Source organism: Corvus moneduloides, chromosome 6 (assembly GCF_009650955.1).
Source record: "Corvus moneduloides isolate bCorMon1 chromosome 6, bCorMon1.pri, whole genome shotgun sequence".
NCBI classification, from domain to species: Eukaryota; Metazoa; Chordata; class Aves; order Passeriformes; family Corvidae; genus Corvus; species Corvus moneduloides.
The window spans coordinates 38,150,758-38,168,528 of record NC_045481.1 but is presented as its reverse complement, the minus strand read 5'-3'; the positions used below and the strand labels follow the sequence as shown (position 1 = coordinate 38,168,528).

The following is a 17,771-nucleotide window of genomic DNA, read 5'->3' as shown; positions in this document are numbered from 1 at the left end:
TAGAGGTTTGGAGCTGCTGTGGCATCTGGCATGAAAAAATGTCCCGGGAAGCTGTTACATTAAATGGCCAAATCGATTTATTGAATGGCAGGTGTTAGCTACAAACAGATGGAGAACATAAAGGCATAAGCAGGCATTTGTATGGAAAAGAAGCCATCGATTTGTAGCGAGAGACTCAATAGTGATCGTTACAGCCTTTAACAGAAATGTGCTTTTTTTCACGGACTGGGCGCGGGGCGGCTCGGGGTGAGCGGGCGGCGGGGAGCGCAGCCCGGCCGGGCCCGGGCTCGCCGGCGGCGGCTGCCGCGGGCTCCCCCGGCGCCAGGGCCGGCCCCGCGCGGCGCGGGCGCTGCGTGGCGGTGCCGCCCGCCCCAGTTGCGGCGCGGCGTGTCCGGGCCGCCCGTGGCAGCGCCCCGCGGCAGATGAGGCACGCGCCGGCCTCATTACAATGAGAATGGGCAGGCTGGAGGGGCCATGTGGCAGCAACAGTTTGCAAATCCCCCCTCCTTCTGTGCGAATCGGGAAACATTTCCAAACATTTGTACCCCAAATCGACCACATTAACACCCCTCCGAGCGGCGCTCCCTGGAGGGATGCTCCACGCTACGGGCATTTAGGCAGAAACAAAACAAGCAAGAGGGATTTTTTTTTTCTCTTCTTTTCTCTCTCTCTTCCCCCCCCCCCCCCCCCCCCCCCCCTTTTTTTTTCTTAGAGGATCTCGGTGTGTGTCAGCGCTGAATCGATGCGCAACTTTCTAGCCAAGGGGTTTTAAAGCCATCAGGGAATCCTTCTCAAAAAGTGGGGCTGTGCACATGGAAGGGCTGGCGAACACTGAATAAATGGGCGAGTCTCTAAGAGATCAAACTCACTCAGTGATCAAAAAGGCGACCAGCGAGGCCAGCCCCAAAACAAACCGCAGAGCCAGGAAGCAGGAACACTCCCGAGAAAGGCGCGCAAGGTGCATAGTAAAACCCCGCACCGCACTCGTACAGGCGCCAGGGATGCTGCACTGACAAAATAGTTATGATAATTTTGACCAAGTGCGGGCCAGCCCGCGGGGCTCTGGAATTGCGAGGGGTTTCTGGGCGCCACTCAGCACACGACCCTGGGGGTGAGGGAGTCGGCTCCTGGGGAAAGGTGAAGGGCTCCAAGGCGCGAGTGCGCTGCTTCCCCATCTGCGCCCTGCGATCCGCTCCCAAATGAGTGCGGAGAAGGGGAGTTGGGTGGGCACCGGCTGGCGCTGAGGGCAGGGGAGGGGCGTGAGCAGCCGTGCCCCTCGGGCATCCGCACCGCTCCCGGGCACAGGGAAGGGTCAGGGGCTCGCCCCCCAGGTTAGGGGAAAGGGGAAGACGCAGGACGCCCCCAGCTAAGCTTGACCCGGCCGGGAAGCCAGGCCAGCCTGGCTGTGGCTTCATGCTGTTTTAGGGGACAGCCTGGGACGCCCGGGTCACAGGGAAGGCAGGGACAGTCTCCATCTCGGGCGTGCCCCCTTCCAAAAACCCCGAATGGCACCACGGGGCGGCCGGAGCATCAGGCAGGTCCTGCCCCGGCCGTAAGTATGGGTGCTCTGTATTTTCAGGGCCTTAGAAGCAGCCCAGCAGAAGCTACGCAGGAAGCGAGTGGTGGCAACATTACCGGGAGCCGCTTATGCCCAGATCCATTCCCCCGCGGGAGTTTTCCCTCGTGGGTCGGGCGGGCAGATTAGAAAGCACGGAGCCTTCTGAAAAAGAGAAAAGTGGGACCAATGGTCGCGATGCAGGTGCTGCTGGCTGCGTCTGTGCGGGCGATAGCGAGCCCTTCGCAGCCCCTTTTCCCGGGCTCTGGCAGCCTGAGAGCAGCAGGACGCTGGCGGCCGGGGTCGGGGGGGTGGGAGGGGGGCCGGACACCTCCCGGGGCTGGGGGAGAGCTGGACGTCCCCCCGGGAAAGGAGGAGGGCAGCCTGGCACGAGGGCTCGGGGGGAGAGATGGCTTGGGCAGGCTGGCAACTTTCACCCGCCCGGAATTAATTAACGTTGTCTCGTTAGCGAGATGCGTTTGGCCCGGCCACGCGTATGCTGAGCTGGGCCAGCCTGGAGATAAACCGGCAGCAAATGGGGCGCGAAAGAGGGGAAGAAAGCGCCCTGACCTCGAGTAAGTGAGCTGGAGAGATAGGGAGCAGGGCGGAAAGGACGGGGAGGCGGCGACCACCGGGTATGTCTGGTCCGGTCAGTGCCCAGCATCCCGACAGGGGCTGCGGGAACCCCACCGCCTCCCCTTGGCAAAGCCGGGGGCTCTGCGGGCTTCCCCCCGTCCCGAGGACAAGGCACCCCTCGAACTGAAACGAGGATCTTAGGGGAGGTGGCTAGGCTGTTGCTCTCCAAGTGACCCAGGATGGCGTGTTGGGCACAGGAAAGAGTTTGCAGGAGTTGTGTTTCTAATCTGCTCTCGGCCGACTTTCAGGCTCAGCTGTTTGATGCTACTAGTGAAACTTTTTTTTTTTTTTTTTATCTGAGCTCCCTGTGCGCGTGTGTCAACATGCAGCAGGTGGTTTATTATATTCCCCTGTTATTATTTTATTACGAACTCTTTTTATAGCTGCAATCAAAATAATTGTCTGGAGTTTCGAGAAGGATTTAGCGTCTGTTTTGCACCACTCACCCGAGCTTCTGAAAATATTTGGTTTTGGGGGGGATGACACGTGGGGAGCTGGAGCGACTTCTGCTCCTGCCGGGAACAAGCAAAGCTAGATGCAAAGCTTGACTCGAAAAACAATGGCCACCCAAGGGCGGTTGAGCGGGCGGAGGAGTGCTTGGGGGGCTTGCACCCCTTTTATCAGATTTAGGGAAAGGCAGCTCTTCTCCAGCCGCCAAGGTGTACTCCGCCAGGACGGCAGAGAGGTTTGGCAGAGCTGTGAAAAGCAGAGATGAGCTTGTCTTGCTTTAACCTACATTAGCTCCGGGTCCATATGGTAGATGCTGCCTGTGGATCCCCAGCACCAAAGCAAGGCCCTATTCTTGCACGCTGCCCTGCTTGTGCCAGATGGTGCCTGGACCAAGTGGCCATGCGTGGGGTGGCTCTGGTTAGCCTAATAAACGTCCAATACAAGTCAAAAATCAAAACACACACATACTAACATCTGCTAGAGCCTGCAGTACCCAGCTAGCCTTTCAATACTGAATTAAAGAGCCCCACAGCCCTTCTGTTCCCCTAGGTTAGACACTCATTACCATTTATCAAGCACTGATGTTATCTGGCCTCTCATTTTATTTAGTACCGAAGCTATTAGCATCAGATTTGATTTTGACAGTTGACGCTGCTGCTGGTAAAGCCGGGATCTGGCCGGGTGGATCGCTGCAAAATTCCGAGTTCATCAGCGGCGACACATTCCTCCTTCCCACTTGTTTACGAGGCCGAGACAAAAGAGCTCCTCGCCTGTGCCTCTCTGCCTAGCGGTTTATCTCCACCACGGACACGGCTCCCGTCCGCACAAACACGTACCCCAGGCGACAGCCGGGCTCCTCGGGACGGAGCAAAGCCAAGGGTGCCCGGCCTCGGGTGCAGTCCCCCGATACTGCCAGTTTGTGCCTCCCAGCTTCGACTTTCACAGGCGCAGTGGGGACCGGGAGAAGTTTTAATCCTCTTTTGGTGGCGACACCGATTTCTAGCCTGCTCCTCTCCCCAAACCAGTCCAAGGCGGCGATGCCCGTGGCTTTCCCTCACGCTTTCTCTGCGAAGCCGTGTCGTGTCCCACCCCCCGGCTCTCCCGGTGACACCCCGGGCGTTTGAACCCTGACCACATCCTGGGCCAAAGCTGGTCTCCAGGGAGAGCAGCCGCTTTAAATGTACGAGGGAGAGCGACGGCCTGGGAAGTTTGGCTGGAGTGTGCCCTCACCATGCTGCCTCGCCCCCAAATGATCCAGATCCCCGTCTTTCCTTATCCCCCCCAGAAGAACTCGGAGTGGGGAAGTAACGCTGTGAGAACACACCCTTTGGGAGAGCAGAGGGGCGGAAGGGGACCGGCAGCGCGCTGCGCCCCGCGTTACTCCCCAGGTGACCCACGCCGCGGAGGCCCGCAGCCTGGCGCGCCGGGCGCTGGCAGAAAGGTGGCAAGACCTCATTACCATACAGCTGAGGGTTTATCTCTCCCTCCCTCCCTCCTTCCCTCCCCCCTCCGGCCTCCCATCCATTTAACAAGCTGAAATAAAAAGCCACATGAAAGGCCTTCTCTGTGCTTGGCTTTAATGAGGGACACGCGACCCAACAATAAGCGCACGCTGCAATCAGGCCAAGGGCTTTATGGCACACGCCAGACCGCAACCCGGCCGCGGCCAGGCGGCCAGACACTGCCCGCGGCCCCGCTCCCGCCCCGCTTGCCTGCAGGCACCCGAGTTTTCCCCTTGCCCATTATTTCTGGGAGCCGGGGCAGCCCAGGGAAAACCCAGTTCCGTCCCTGCTGTCGACCCCGGCCACCTCGCTGGAGCGCTCGTTCGCCACCGAATTCGGAAGGGCGACCGAGCGCCCGTCGATCCCCGCCGTGCCCGCCTCCCTGCCATCACCCACCCCTTCTTCGGTGGGCTCCGTTAGCCGGGGTCAGGAATGGGGCCGGGCCGGAGGCTCGGACGCCCCAGAGCCGGGCGCTGCGCCCCGGGAGGCGCCCCGGGTGCCCGCCTGCCGGGCAAACACCGTTTTACTTTTGGTTTCTACCCGGGGCCAGCCTCCGCCGGGCAGGGCAGCTCTTGCCCGCCGGCTGGCCGCGGCTGCAGGGCACCGCGCCGCGCCGTCCCGCCGCCCCGGGACACGGCCGGGCACGGGGGACACGCGTGGAGTTGGGTAGTAGAGGGGAATGGGGAACAAACAAACAAACTAACTAGCAAGCGTATTTTTAAAACATTTCATCCTCTATTGTTCGGCCGCCGTAGAAAGCTGTCCTGTGGAGAGCCGTCTGATTTTCGAGGGAACTCTCTCTCCCAGTGTGAGCGCCGTAAATATCTCAACAGATGCTCGGCTCGTTCGTAATCAGCTCGGCTCCTCGGCGGGCAGCGCGGCAGCGGCGGCGGCGGCAGCAGGGTATTAATTCGGGATATGAGGGCTCTCCGCAACATTTGGTTCTTTTTTCCAGAAAGGAAAGATGGAAAGGGGAGGGATCTGACCGTGAGTCTGACTGACAGTTTACATAATGAGCTGTGAGGATGCGAGGCAACTATATAAACAGCTCGAAGCGAAGCAAGTTTTCCATTTACTGAGCGCTGTTAGCACCGGTTAAAGGAGGAGCGGTTCCACACTAAGCACTCCCCTCCGCGTCTCTCACCAAACCCACCCGGCTTTGGAGTTTATAAAGGCGACGACAGCGATCAGAGGTCGGCGGCTCGCTGCAGGATTAATTCTCAGAAGGGGACGGATCGACACCTGGATTTTACCTTTCGATTTCTGCTGGTGCTCGGGGAATACTTGGAAGAGCAGGTTGCTCCAGGAGAATCGCCGTGACGCCTCTCTTTTCTCCCTCGACCGAGAAGCGCTTGCTTGGTCTATTTGAGGAATACAGAAGGAAAACTAAACCCACTAAGAACTGGAAGCTCGAATAACACAAGGATGACAGCCTTGCGCATCTTTGGCTTGACGTTTCTGTTAACGATTTTGCAGCAGGTAATCGCACATGCCCAAAAAAAAAAAAAAAAAAAGGGTTCGCAAAATGTAAAGTGGGTGATGGAAGCAAGTTTGCATGGCAAAGCCGGGTAAGGTCTGATTTGGCTATTTTGTGTGTCTCCCCTTTGTGCAGAGGGTGTCCGGCTCCGGCGTCTTCCAGCTGGAGCTACACGAATTCGTGAATAGCCACGGGTCTCTGGCCAGCGGGAAGCCCTGCTCCCCCCACTGCAGGACCTTCTTTCGTGTTTGTTTGAAGCATTTTCAGGCAGTGGTTTCCCCAGGCTCCTGCACTTTCGGCAGCATCATCACCCCGGTTCTGGGAATAAACTCCTTCAGCATCAAGGATACAGAGAGATTTGACAGCCCCATTAAGCTGCCCTTTAACTTCACGTGGCCGGTGAGATTCCGCTTTAAACCCGATTGCGATGGTGGGGCAGGAGGGTGGCAAGAGCGGGCTAACGGCGGCGGGCTGATAACCTGTAATGTAATCAAACTACTTTTGCCTTTATACTTATTTCCAGAACTTCCTTAAAAAAAAAAAAGGCGGGGGGGGGGGGGGTGGAGGGAAAGCTCGATGAAAAAACTCATCCAGACCAGAAGCACTTGGGATAATCAATGTTATTAAGAGGAATAGAGCAAGGGGCTGGGGGCCTTGGAAGTGGGGATGTGTATCCGTGGTCTGTAGGAGGGAGGGAAGGAGGAAAGCGTGTAGCCGCGGGGAGAGAGCGCAAACGCGGGGCCCGGCGGAGCAGGGCAGGGCAGGGCAGGGCAGGGCTGGTGTGCGGTGGCGCGGTGGGTGCGGTTCGGTGCGGCTGTGCGCGGTGGGGTGCGGGGCTGACGCTGGTCTCTCTCCCGCAGGGAACCTTCTCCCTGATCATCCAGGCCTGGCACGCGCCTGCCAACTACCTGCCGGAAGGTGAGTACTGCGCGCGCCGCCGGCAGGGGGCGCCCGCGCGGCGGGAGCGCCCTCAGGCCCGTCCCGTGTCCCCCCCGTCCCGAGCGGCCCCCCCGGCTCAGCTGTTTATACTATAACTCCAGGGCCGGCTTTATCCCACCATCAGGAGCCGATCCCCCAACGATATCCATCAGGGGCCGCTTTGATTCTGCCCCGGCCTAATCTCCAACACAATTGCGTTTCCTCCGGTTTATTTTTGGCGTGGGAAAGCGAGGCGGGCTGCGGTGAGAAAGCCGGGAGCCTGCCAGCAAGCCCCGTCCGCCTTTTCCTGTATTTTACACCTTGCTCGAATTCCGCCCTTTGGAAAGGAATAATGGCTTTGGGATGTTTTTCTGAGAGGAGAGGAAAAGGATATTTCACAGCAGCCCTCCTTTCACAGGCCCCTCGGCTGAGTCCCCTTGGCCGGGGTTCGCACAGTCTGGTGGCCGCCTTTTTGTACCCTTGCACACATCGATATCCACACGCGTGCCTGTGTGTATGTATATATGTGTATGTGTATGTATGCATGTACGCATGTATGTATGCGGACATATATGTGCGAGCGGGGTATCCCGCTCCGCTGGCCCGGCGGCGTGGGACGCGGCGGGCTCTGAGCCGCTGACCCACGCCCGCTCTCCCGCAGGCTCCCGGCCGCCCCCGGAGGAGTGGCTCATCAGCCAGGTGTCGATCCAGCGGTCGCTGTCGGTGGGCGAGGACTGGTCGCAGGATGTGCATCAGGGCCCGCTGACCCAGCTGCGCTACTCCTACCGCGTGGTCTGCAGCGAGAACTACTACGGCGAGAGCTGCTCCCGCCTCTGCAAGCGCCGCGACGACCGCTTCGGGCACTACGTGTGTGCGGCGGACGGGAGCCTGGCCTGCCTGCCCGGCTGGGCCGGCGAGTACTGTACCGACCGTGAGTGTCCGCGGGGAGCGGGGCGGGCGGGCAGCGCCGCGGGCGTCGGCCGCGGCTCTAAAGCTCACGGAGGCCTCCCGTGGCCCGGGCCGTGTTATTACGCCGACGTCTCCACTCCCTGCCTGGAGAGGCAAAGTTGCGCGCTGAGGACTTTGTCCCCTTTGGCTGCAACCACCCAACGCTGTGCTGCACCTCTGCGAGCCTTAGCAGCAAAGAGGGAGCTGGCAGGAAAGGGACCTTGGCTGATAGCCCTAAATAGCAGTAGCTATTGCAAGGTAAAAGGGTAGCAGCTTGCTCACGCAAAGTCTGCCCCCAACCATTCCTGCAACCAGAGGACATGAGACAGGTGTTGCAGTGTAGTGGTGGGAGCCTTTATTCTGAGTTCAGGGTACCACTGGGATTTTTCAGTCTTTCATTAGCACAAGCCAAAGCCACTTTCTGCTTTTCTAGCAAGAGTTGCAAGAGTTCATGTTTGTTGCATAAACACAAAAACTAAAGGACAACTTGTCAAGTGTTGGCTCTCCCTGTTCACTTCCTCCTGCTCCAGAGCTCCCCGTCCAAAGAAGTTTTAAAACAAAGTTTTGAAAGTGCAAAACTCTTTTTGGAAGTGTTTTTTAAAGCTTATTATCCTTTAAAAGTGTCTTCTGTAGTGCCATGTGTATTTACCTAAACATTTATGCTTTTTTATGTTCTCTTCACAGCCATCTGTCTGGCTGGATGTACTGAACAGAATGGATATTGCAACAAGCCTGGAGAATGCATGTGAGTAGATGGCAATTGCAGTCTGCACATCAATTAAAATGTCATCTTGTAATAGAAACTTAAACTCTTCTCCATGTCATTAATGTTTTAATTGGACTTTTCTTTTAGCTGCCGTCCTGGTTGGCAAGGCCGCTACTGTGATGAATGCATCCCCCATATAGGCTGCCGTCACGGGACTTGTAAAACACAATGGCAGTGCATTTGTGATGAAGGATGGGGTGGCCTCTTCTGTGATCAAGGTTAGTTCTGAAGCTTGCACTTACAGCTCTAGGTTGGGTACTCCTTAGTACTGCACTAAGGAATCTGACTCACTGGATCTGGAATTAAATTTTCCCAAGGTACATGTTCACAGGCATCAGTTTGTTGCACTGCTGCCTAACTTACCAGTTCTTGTAGTAATTTTGTTTGAAAACGAGGAAACCTTTTTGGTAGCTGCAGTTTTTCTCTTGCAAAAGAAGTTTCTCTTGGAGAAAGACCTAACAATCTGGATGAGTGTTGAACAGACAAGTTTTCTGCCTGCTCAAGCTAAGTTTAACTTATTCCTTGAACAAGTATAACAATTTACTGAACAATTTCCATCAGCAGTAAACACCATCATTCGGGCCTTCCTTATTTTGCATACAAGGAAGTTAACTCATGTGATAAGTCTGGAGCATGAGAGAAAAATCATGTAAGCAAGAATGAAAAGTACAGGTTCCATTTTAAGGTACACCAGACCACTTCCACCTATTCAACCCACTGAATCACTGAACCGTAGCCAGCTGAGCAGTCATGTCCTCAAGGCCATATATGCACTGCTGGTGCTGAGATCATTAAGTGCTCAAAGCAGGCTGTTTCCAGGACAGTTATAGGATTAAGATGGTGAAGGCTGAATTAAGCAGGAAAAGTAAAGTTGCAGATTTTTTTTCTGCTTATAGTTATCTATTAACCAGTTGCATACACATTACTCTATAGTGTTTATAGAGATAATAAAGTTTTTCTACTTATGTCCTATGAACTTACGCTTTACCTCTGTCTCAAATTTAAAGGAAAAAAATTAATAAAACCGTCGATCTTGGCAGAACATTTGACAGTTTAATCTACTAACATCCATAACAAGAGAGCAAATAAACAATAAAAGATTTCTGGTGTTTGTTTAAATCTCAAAGCCAAAACATCTTTTATTTTTCCTCCCTGCCTCTCCAGAATGTGCCTCAGAGCACACCTTTTAAAGATGGAGCTCACTCTTTTAGTGTCTAACATGTTGTTCATGAAGTGTTCATAGTGCTGTGGCGTATCTTTCGGAGAACACCTGCTTATGAAGTACATTTTCCAATTTGGTACCTAAATCCCATTGCAGCTAACCATTTTATGTCCACAAAAAAGGGAGAATATACCAAAACACTAAGAAAGTTAAATTTTTGCCAGCTCTCTCAAAATTCAGAGCTCAAGTGATAGATGGTAATCTGATTATTACTGATAATAACCTGGATAACAATCTCCAGTACTCCTATTGATAGAAAAATTAAATACTTCATTGGAAATTCTGTCTTTTTTGTTGACTACAGCATTTTGTAGGTATATCTTTTCCCAGCTGTCAAAGACGTATTCTCCTAACTCCTGGTATTTTTGCAGATCTGAACTACTGCACTCACCACAGACCATGCAAAAATGGAGCAACTTGCATGAACACTGGCCAGGGCAGCTACACGTGTGCATGCAAACCCGGCTTTACCGGCGTTGACTGCGAACACGAGATCAGCGAGTGCGACAGCAATCCCTGTAGGAACGGCGGTAGTTGCACGGTAGGGGCATTTCAAATGTAAAGCCTTTGTGTGAAGCAAGCCGCGGTGTACCTTTTCAGAAATGGTTCTGTAACAACATAATGGGAATTCGATAGTACACAGGTTCATTACTGACGCTCACAACTATCATACTGAACCCTTTCCGAGAGGTGTCAGGGGAGGAAGTCTGTTACAGGAGGAGATGTATCATCTAGATTAGAACTAGTCAACTGATCCTTGGGTTTCTGTGGCAGCCATTATGAGAACTTGGCAAGATCTAGGGTTGGTGAGGGAGCAGATCTGTTAAAAATAAGCTTCTCAAACCACCATTCATGCAGAAATGCACTAAGTCTGTATTTTAATCATAAATAAAAGAAAATGTTGCTTTCTGCTATGGGAAGATAGTGTCAAACAATATGGGGGCAATCAGCTGAAACTTTCTGTGAAACAGAATTCCACACTTTCAGATTCCTGTAATTTAGTGTTTCAGCCTGTTTTCGGACTCAGTTAATGATGGGTTCTTACCAATGATGGATTGGTAAAGGCTGATTGATTATAGATGCCAAATGTAATCTGATGCATGTTTAGAGTAAGGCACAGGACCCTACCTCCCTTCTCCCAAGGTTTTGGACATACAGTACTTGGAAAGAAGAAACAGTTCATTATGATTTAAGGGGTGGGACTTACCCAAGCCAAAGCAACTTAAAGTCTTGTGAGATAAAAAAGGGCTCTCACACTGAGGATAAATGGCCTGATCACAGCTTCCCACTCTGCTCTGGGAAGACCTCAGGGATCCCATTAGACAGTAGTAGTGTTTGCAATGTTTTTGTCTAACTGCCTGCATGCTCCCTACAACCACATCTGTTCTGCGTGTATAGCTGCACAATTACTCCTGTACGCTGGGTACGGCTGAACCTATGCTCTATCCCTTACAGTCTGACCTGCAGGTGTTTACTCTCCTGGTGTCACTTTTGCCACATCAGGCTGTGGATGAGAAGGGACAGAACAGCGCTTGCTGCTGACCAAAACTAAGCATGCAGGGAGCTATCATTTGTTGCTGTTAAATAACAGTGGCCTAATGTTGTGTTTTGCAGGATATGGAGAACGGTTATCACTGCCTGTGCCCCCCTGGCTACTATGGCACTCACTGTGAGCACAGTGCTCTGACGTGTGTAGATTCTCCGTGCTTCAACGGTGGCACATGCTTGGAAAAGGAGCAAGGGGCCAGCTACACCTGCGTTTGCCCTTTCGGCTTCACAGGGTCAAACTGTGAAAAAAAAGTAGACAGGTGCACAAGCAACCCGTGTGCAAACGGTGAGTCTTTTTATCAAAAAATCTCATGACCCTGACTCATTTGTGCTTTTCAGTGCAGAAGTGATAGAAATCCAATCTGACCTCTACTCTTCCTCTAGAACATTAGTCCCTCTCCCCCGCTGTATTCCACATCTACCCTAATTTTAGTCTCTTGCTGGGGCGGGACTTTCGCTGGCATTTTCTATGCAACAAAACAATGCACAAGGTTTATCATATGATTAGGAAGATGGCAGAATTAATTAAATTAACTCTATTACATATTTAGAAGGGGCATAATTTTAAAGCACAGTGATAAATTAGGTAAAGTAGAATGAACTTTCAGATGTGTGGTTGTTTTGTAAAATAACCTCTCTCTTCTTGAGGTAGTATAACATGCTGACCGGGGAAAGGTTTAGATTTCTGAGTGAAGTGCATTGCAAACTAATTTTCATTTTACTTTTTTCCCCTCAGATGGTAGTTGCTTTTACCTCGGGCAGTTTCGTGTGTGCCGCTGTCGGGCTGGTTTCTCTGGTCAGAAATGTGAGATAAACATCAATGATTGTGCCAGAAACCCATGTTCCAATGGGGGAACTTGTCATGATCTAATCAACGATTACACCTGCACATGCATGCCAGGCTACAGTGGCAGGAACTGTGACATCAAAACCAGAGATGAATGTGCTTCTGGGCCATGTGAGAATGGAGGCACATGCTACAGTGGACTTTATAGTGCCAATTTTGTGTGCTACTGTCCTTCTGGCTTCATGGGCAACCGCTGTGAATTGCCAGTTTATTCAGTGCCCGTTACACTTCCTCCTAAACCAGTCCCCTGGATTGCTATATCCATGGGGGTGGGGCTGGTGGCTTTGCTCATACTATTCTGCATGATAGCAATGGTCATCAGGCAGATGAGGATGCACCCAGAGCAGGAGTTGGAGACGATGAACAACCTGTCTGACTTCCAGAAGGACAATCTCATTCCAGCTTCCCAGCTGAAAAACACCAATAAAAATAAAGACCTTGAAGTGGACTGTGGGCTGGAGAAATCAAACTACAAACCCAAGAACCATAAACTGGACTACAATCTGGTAAAAGACCTGACGAGTAGAGGGACACCGGAAGATAAATATTACAAAAGTGAAAAGTGTTTAGGAGAGAAGTCTCCCCTCCGACTACACAGGTGAGAATGCAGTCTTTATTACAGTCTTTCTTAAAGCCACTCATCTTCATTATCAGTCTAGAAGCAGGTGAGCATATGAGGGAAAAAGAAAACTCAAGCAGATAATATACAAAACAAACCAGATCAAAGCCAGGAGTCTTCATACTGGAGTATGTGAGTCACAACCAGGTGGTATCCTTAGCTAAGTCAATTAATTTGAGTGTTTGTGCAGGATGCTGTTAGTATGGATACTGTGAAGGAGCCCAGAGTGGCTAGGCCAGTGGTGAAAGTAAGAAGTGCCTTTCCTTCCTCAGTAGATCTTGAAGGAACAACAGTTAAGGCATACAGTGATTAAAATAAGTATTTCATTTTGTAAGAAGGCAAGATGATCTGCTTACTGAGAAGAATGATAGAGTGAAAACAACTACTCTTTTTCAAAAGGAGAAAAGGGCGAGTATTCAGTGGCTTATCAGTCTTCTGATTCAGGTGCTGAAGGTCTTGTCTGGGATCTGCATGTGGCTGTTACAGCGAGGGCTCTGAGGAACGCGCTGTTAGGTTGCACATGACAGGAGCATAGGAAGACTGCCACTGTTTCTTACTTCCACTTCTGTAGCATAATATTCTGACAGACATAGAACATGTGAAAGTTGATCCTATGCACTTCCCTTCCACACCTTCATGGCTATCTCATTCCACCGCTCCATATTCATGTTAGGTTTTGGGAGTCAGGCTTGTTAGTAGTCAGCTAATATTCTTTTTTCTCTGCCCTGCCTTAGTGAAAAGCCAGAATGCAGAATATCAGCGATATGCTCTCCAAGAGATTCAATGTACCAGTCTGTCTTTGTGATAACAGAAGAAAGGAATGAGTGCATCATAGCCACAGAGGTAAGTAAGTACACAGGTGGATAGGCATAAATTCACAAAGTAAAAAGGTAAAACATCCTTTAGTACTGTATCTGAGAAGGCTCCTTTATTTCCAGGGATCGTGATGCTTCCCAGCATTTACGTCTCCTCCTCTGTGGCCCACACAGAACATACAGTGGGGAAAATAAAAAAATTAGCTGCTCTGATTTTATTAAACCAGAGGTTTTGGGCTTACATAAGTCAGTGGTAGATGAAAACACAGAACATCAGCTCATAAAAATTCAGCACATTGTAGGATTATTTCCTCTTAAATAGGTGGTCAGAAGAAATGGAAATAATAATCGTTCTTAGGCTCACTGATGTAAAGCCATGCTTTTTCCTGTGACTACAATGGATAATCTTTGTTCTGTGGAAACAGGCAATGCTATAGATTTCTAGCAGAAGATGGAAGGTAGCAGAATATGTTAGTGGATAGGCATAAGAGCCATTTAGAAAGTCTGTTATAAGGTAATTTCAACCTCTTAGCATTTAAGCTCCAGCTAAGTATTCTCTAACAGAAATTAATGGTGTTACTGATGAAAACATCTCGATTTTTATGTTATATTGAAAAGTTGAATGCCCAAAAAAAAGGAAAGGCCTAACACTGAACTTTAAAGACTTTAAAAAGCAGGTATTGAGGAACCAACTAGTTCCTGAAGAATTACTGGCCCTTTGGAAAAAGTCTCAGTGGAAGCTAAAGGCAATTTGACGTTCACCAATACCTGCCTTCTTTGGTGTAGCCATTGTTAGGACTACTTTCACCCTGCAGGAAAGAGAAGCTTGCTGTGCCATACAGCAGTGATCTGTGAAGTCACATCTGCAGGATTCCGTCTCGCTTTCCAAGGTGGATATCAGATTTCCCCTTGAAAGCAAGCTGGAACACAAGTCAACCAACAATATTAAAAGTTTAAGACTAAGTGAAAGGATTCAAAGATACAAATGACAGCTAGATGCTTCATTCCCATTAAGCGACCTAAATACTGTATCTTTGAAGATCTTGCTGACCAAAGCTAGGCTCCCAAATTTACATCATGCATCTCCAGACATGTTTCTGTTTTCAGAATGACAACCCTTAGAATCTCTCACCCCATCATTCAGGCTTAATGCTTCTAAACACAAGCTGTTTAAGTATACCATGTACTTCTTACAGAGCCCTAATGTTAAATGCCCAGGTTTGTAAGCATTGTCCCCCTCAGGCCAGGTAGAGAGGCCACTCATCACAGAGAGGACTATTTTTTTTTGCTGGTAATTCTTTGCTGCTGGACTCAGCTGAAAACATTGAGCACTGAGAGTTAAACTGCAGTAATGTCTGGCTTAAATTGCTTTAGTTTGACATAGCTGAATTATAGTTTGTTAGTTCTGCACTACTCTGTATGCTGTGATTCCTTCTCATTCCTGGTGTTATTTTACATCCCGACAGGTATAAGACTGAAGATCGGCCCATTTGCACCTCAGATTTGGTGATGCCAGTAGATGGACGTTCCTGCTGCATTGTTTACAATTCAGAACTGGATTGGACTGTTTTTAATTACATGCAACTTGCTGCTCTCAGGCGGAGGATGGAACTGAGTGAACTGGACAGACTGTGAATTTACTGAAAGATGCAATACACCTTTTTGTTCTTACTGCCCTTGTTTGAAGTTTGATACCAGAAATTTCATTTGCTATTGAAAAGGGGAGGCAGAGGGAAGAGAGAGGTTAAAAATGTTGGTGTTTTAAAAGGTGCTGAGGCCAGTTCCTCATGGACAGACCCCTGGCTTTCCAGAACTCTGGTTATGGGAGGTGCTGGTAGATAAGGAGGCACGTAACTGTCACAGATATTGCCATGGAAGGTGCAAAGCAGGACACATTGCTATGCAGATAATGGAATACAGTATAAATGAGGTCTCAATTTTTTCTGGGTTTAAAAGTGCCTATAATGTGTCAAGAGAATCTAACAAGCCCAAACAGAAACTTGACTGCTCTTTTTGCAGTTACCTGAACAGTACTGGGCAGAGGTGGTTGATACTTCCTGCTACACATCCATTTGCATCTCCTCTCTCCTGCTGCATGTACTGGAGACTCTGTAAGGGGTGAGAGGAGGAGGAAAGAAGAAAACCAAATTTACATGTCATCTCATTTGGTGATGCTTTGGAGAACTGATTGACTCAAGCCATGATGTGGGACATGATTTTTGTGGAAGTTGTGATAAGGAATGTGTACTGCCTCTTCCCCATTGATAAGGAGAAGGTATGATCCCAGCTCTATGTAAAGCCTTACAAATGCGTTTAAAATCAATCAGCTCCTAGAACCTTTATGTGCTGAGCTGTCTCAGCTGTTTTCATGCCCTTTGCACTACCAGTGAGTGTGAATAGACATTACTTCTTTTCTTCTCCTTCCTCATTCTCTTCCCCCTGCCTTATTTTGACACAAATTCAGGGGTTTATGTCGTGTTTCTGAATTAGGTGCCACCTTTTACTGCAAATAGTCTCAAATTTGCAGCTTCTACTTTCTGAAGAAGCAGCAGCAGTGTACCCACTTACCCCTCCATTTCTCCATCTGGTTGCAAAACTCCAATTCTTGTTCTTCATCCTGGTTCTAAATGCCCAGTAGTGAAGCACCCGCTGAGATGCCCTCTGCCAAGACAGGTGGAGATTAGAGTTAGAAGGTTTTAGGCTCATCCTGTTTCTTTCATACCCACCCACTGCTACATGGAAAATATGCTGTGTCTGTCCCTGGAAACCAGAGGCGGGCAGAAGCTCCTTTCTTCTATACATATTTACAGCAATAATACCGGACACCCCAGTGGAAAGTGCCGTGACATTCATGAATGAGACCAGGGCATGGGGCAGAATGAGGAGGGAGAAACAAGATCTCTTAGAAGAAACCTGGACTGTGCTATCTCTCTGACAGCGATATTCCTGCCCTTGTAAAGCCTGTTGTTGGACTAGCCCATCTACTCCCTTGAACTGTGCAGACAAGACCCCTTCATATTGTCCACTACTGACCTTCTGCTCTGACCACGTAGGACCATTTTGAAGATGACCTTCAGAAATCAATAATATGGGTTTTAGTTTGTCTGTTTGTAGTTTATTTTGAAGACTAGTATTTCAGTAATTTAAAAAAAATCAGAAGCACTGAACTTTCTACGTTTTATAACATTATTTTGTATATAATGTATATTTATAATCAAAACAGAAGTGTAAATATGTTTATTACTTCTCATGTAATGTTTTTAATGTGATGACAAAGTTTGAATTTTATTTTTTTTTTCAAGCAATGAAAATACTTTCCTGCTACGACAAAGTTTATTGTGGTTTGTCCTTTTACACATGTTATTCTGTGACAGCCAAGGTTAGCAAAGCCCCCCAGAAGTAAGCTTGCCTGCCTGGTCCCTGCAGTCCTACATTTACATTTTGCACACCAACTGATGTCAGCTGCTTTTTATTTTTTAAAGTTATACTGTTAGCACATGTCAACAAAGTTGTTCAGCTGAGTGGCATTCATCTGACATTTTGAAATGTTATACATATTTATATTGTGATGGATAATATTTAAATTACATATATACATATATACACACACATGCACACATTCTCTTGCTATTGGTGTGGGACTGAACTGTCAGGAAAGTTATTTTTATTAATACTTCACTCTTCCTCTCCCATCGCAACTCATGACATGAAAGATGCAGATTTAATACCATTTCAAAGTGGCTTAATAAATGCATTGTCTTGGGGTTCACTTACAGAACAAAACACAGTTACTATCTTTTTAAATCCTATTTCTTTAAATACTTTTAATAAGATCCAAATCTTGTCCACAGGTTACTCTGGCACAGCATCTACATCTACTCATGTAAGATTGTATCCCTGTTTGTTTGATTGCAAGGGGTAAGATTTGTCTTTCACTTGTGGGATTAGGGGGAGTTTCAGGCTTTCTCCTCCTGAGTTCCCTACACTACATCAGCAGCTGTGTCCTCCCAGGGCATCACAAAGTCATTATCCTCTACAGCCCTTTTGGAGGACATTTCCACAAAAAAAAGTGTAAAAAGCACACTTGTATAAACACTCCCAGCAGGTTTAGTAGCCTTTGAAGCACATACATTTACAGGCAATTAAATCTCTCACTAAATCAGCTAGGTGCAATACAGCCAACATCTGAGTGCCCAAAAGCAAAACTACAAGAACAGGAAACTACTGCTGCTCTATTTTAAAATCAGGGGGTTTTGTTGTTGTTGACAAAATGCCAAAAAAGCATCTGAATATTGGATGCCTTTCCTATCTTTCCCCAAAATAAAATCTAAGCAAAATTTGCTATTTTTTTTCAAAAAATGCAAAATTAAAAACCCCAGTGGCATTAAAAAAGCACCATAACAAATTCTTTTTACTTCATCATTAAGATACTACAAATAATGATTCATAGGGGTCCTTCTGAGTGTAT

At 49.0% G+C, this 17,771-nt stretch overlaps 1 protein-coding gene across 1 annotated transcript; it reads left to right on the top strand.

Moving 5' to 3' along the window:
- Positions 1 to 5,568: 5,568 nt before the first annotated feature.
- Positions 5,569 to 13,370, top strand: DLL4 (delta like canonical Notch ligand 4). Its single transcript, XM_032112755.1, has 10 exons — positions 5,569 to 5,622; positions 5,756 to 6,019; positions 6,481 to 6,538; positions 7,200 to 7,469; positions 8,171 to 8,231; positions 8,340 to 8,470; positions 9,846 to 10,015; positions 11,089 to 11,308; positions 11,759 to 12,467; positions 13,223 to 13,370. Exons 1-10 carry the CDS (start codon positions 5,569 to 5,571, stop codon positions 13,353 to 13,355), a joined length of 2,070 nt encoding a protein of 689 aa, XP_031968646.1. The 3' UTR covers positions 13,356 to 13,370.
- The last annotated feature ends 4,401 nt before the right edge of the window (positions 13,371 to 17,771 follow it).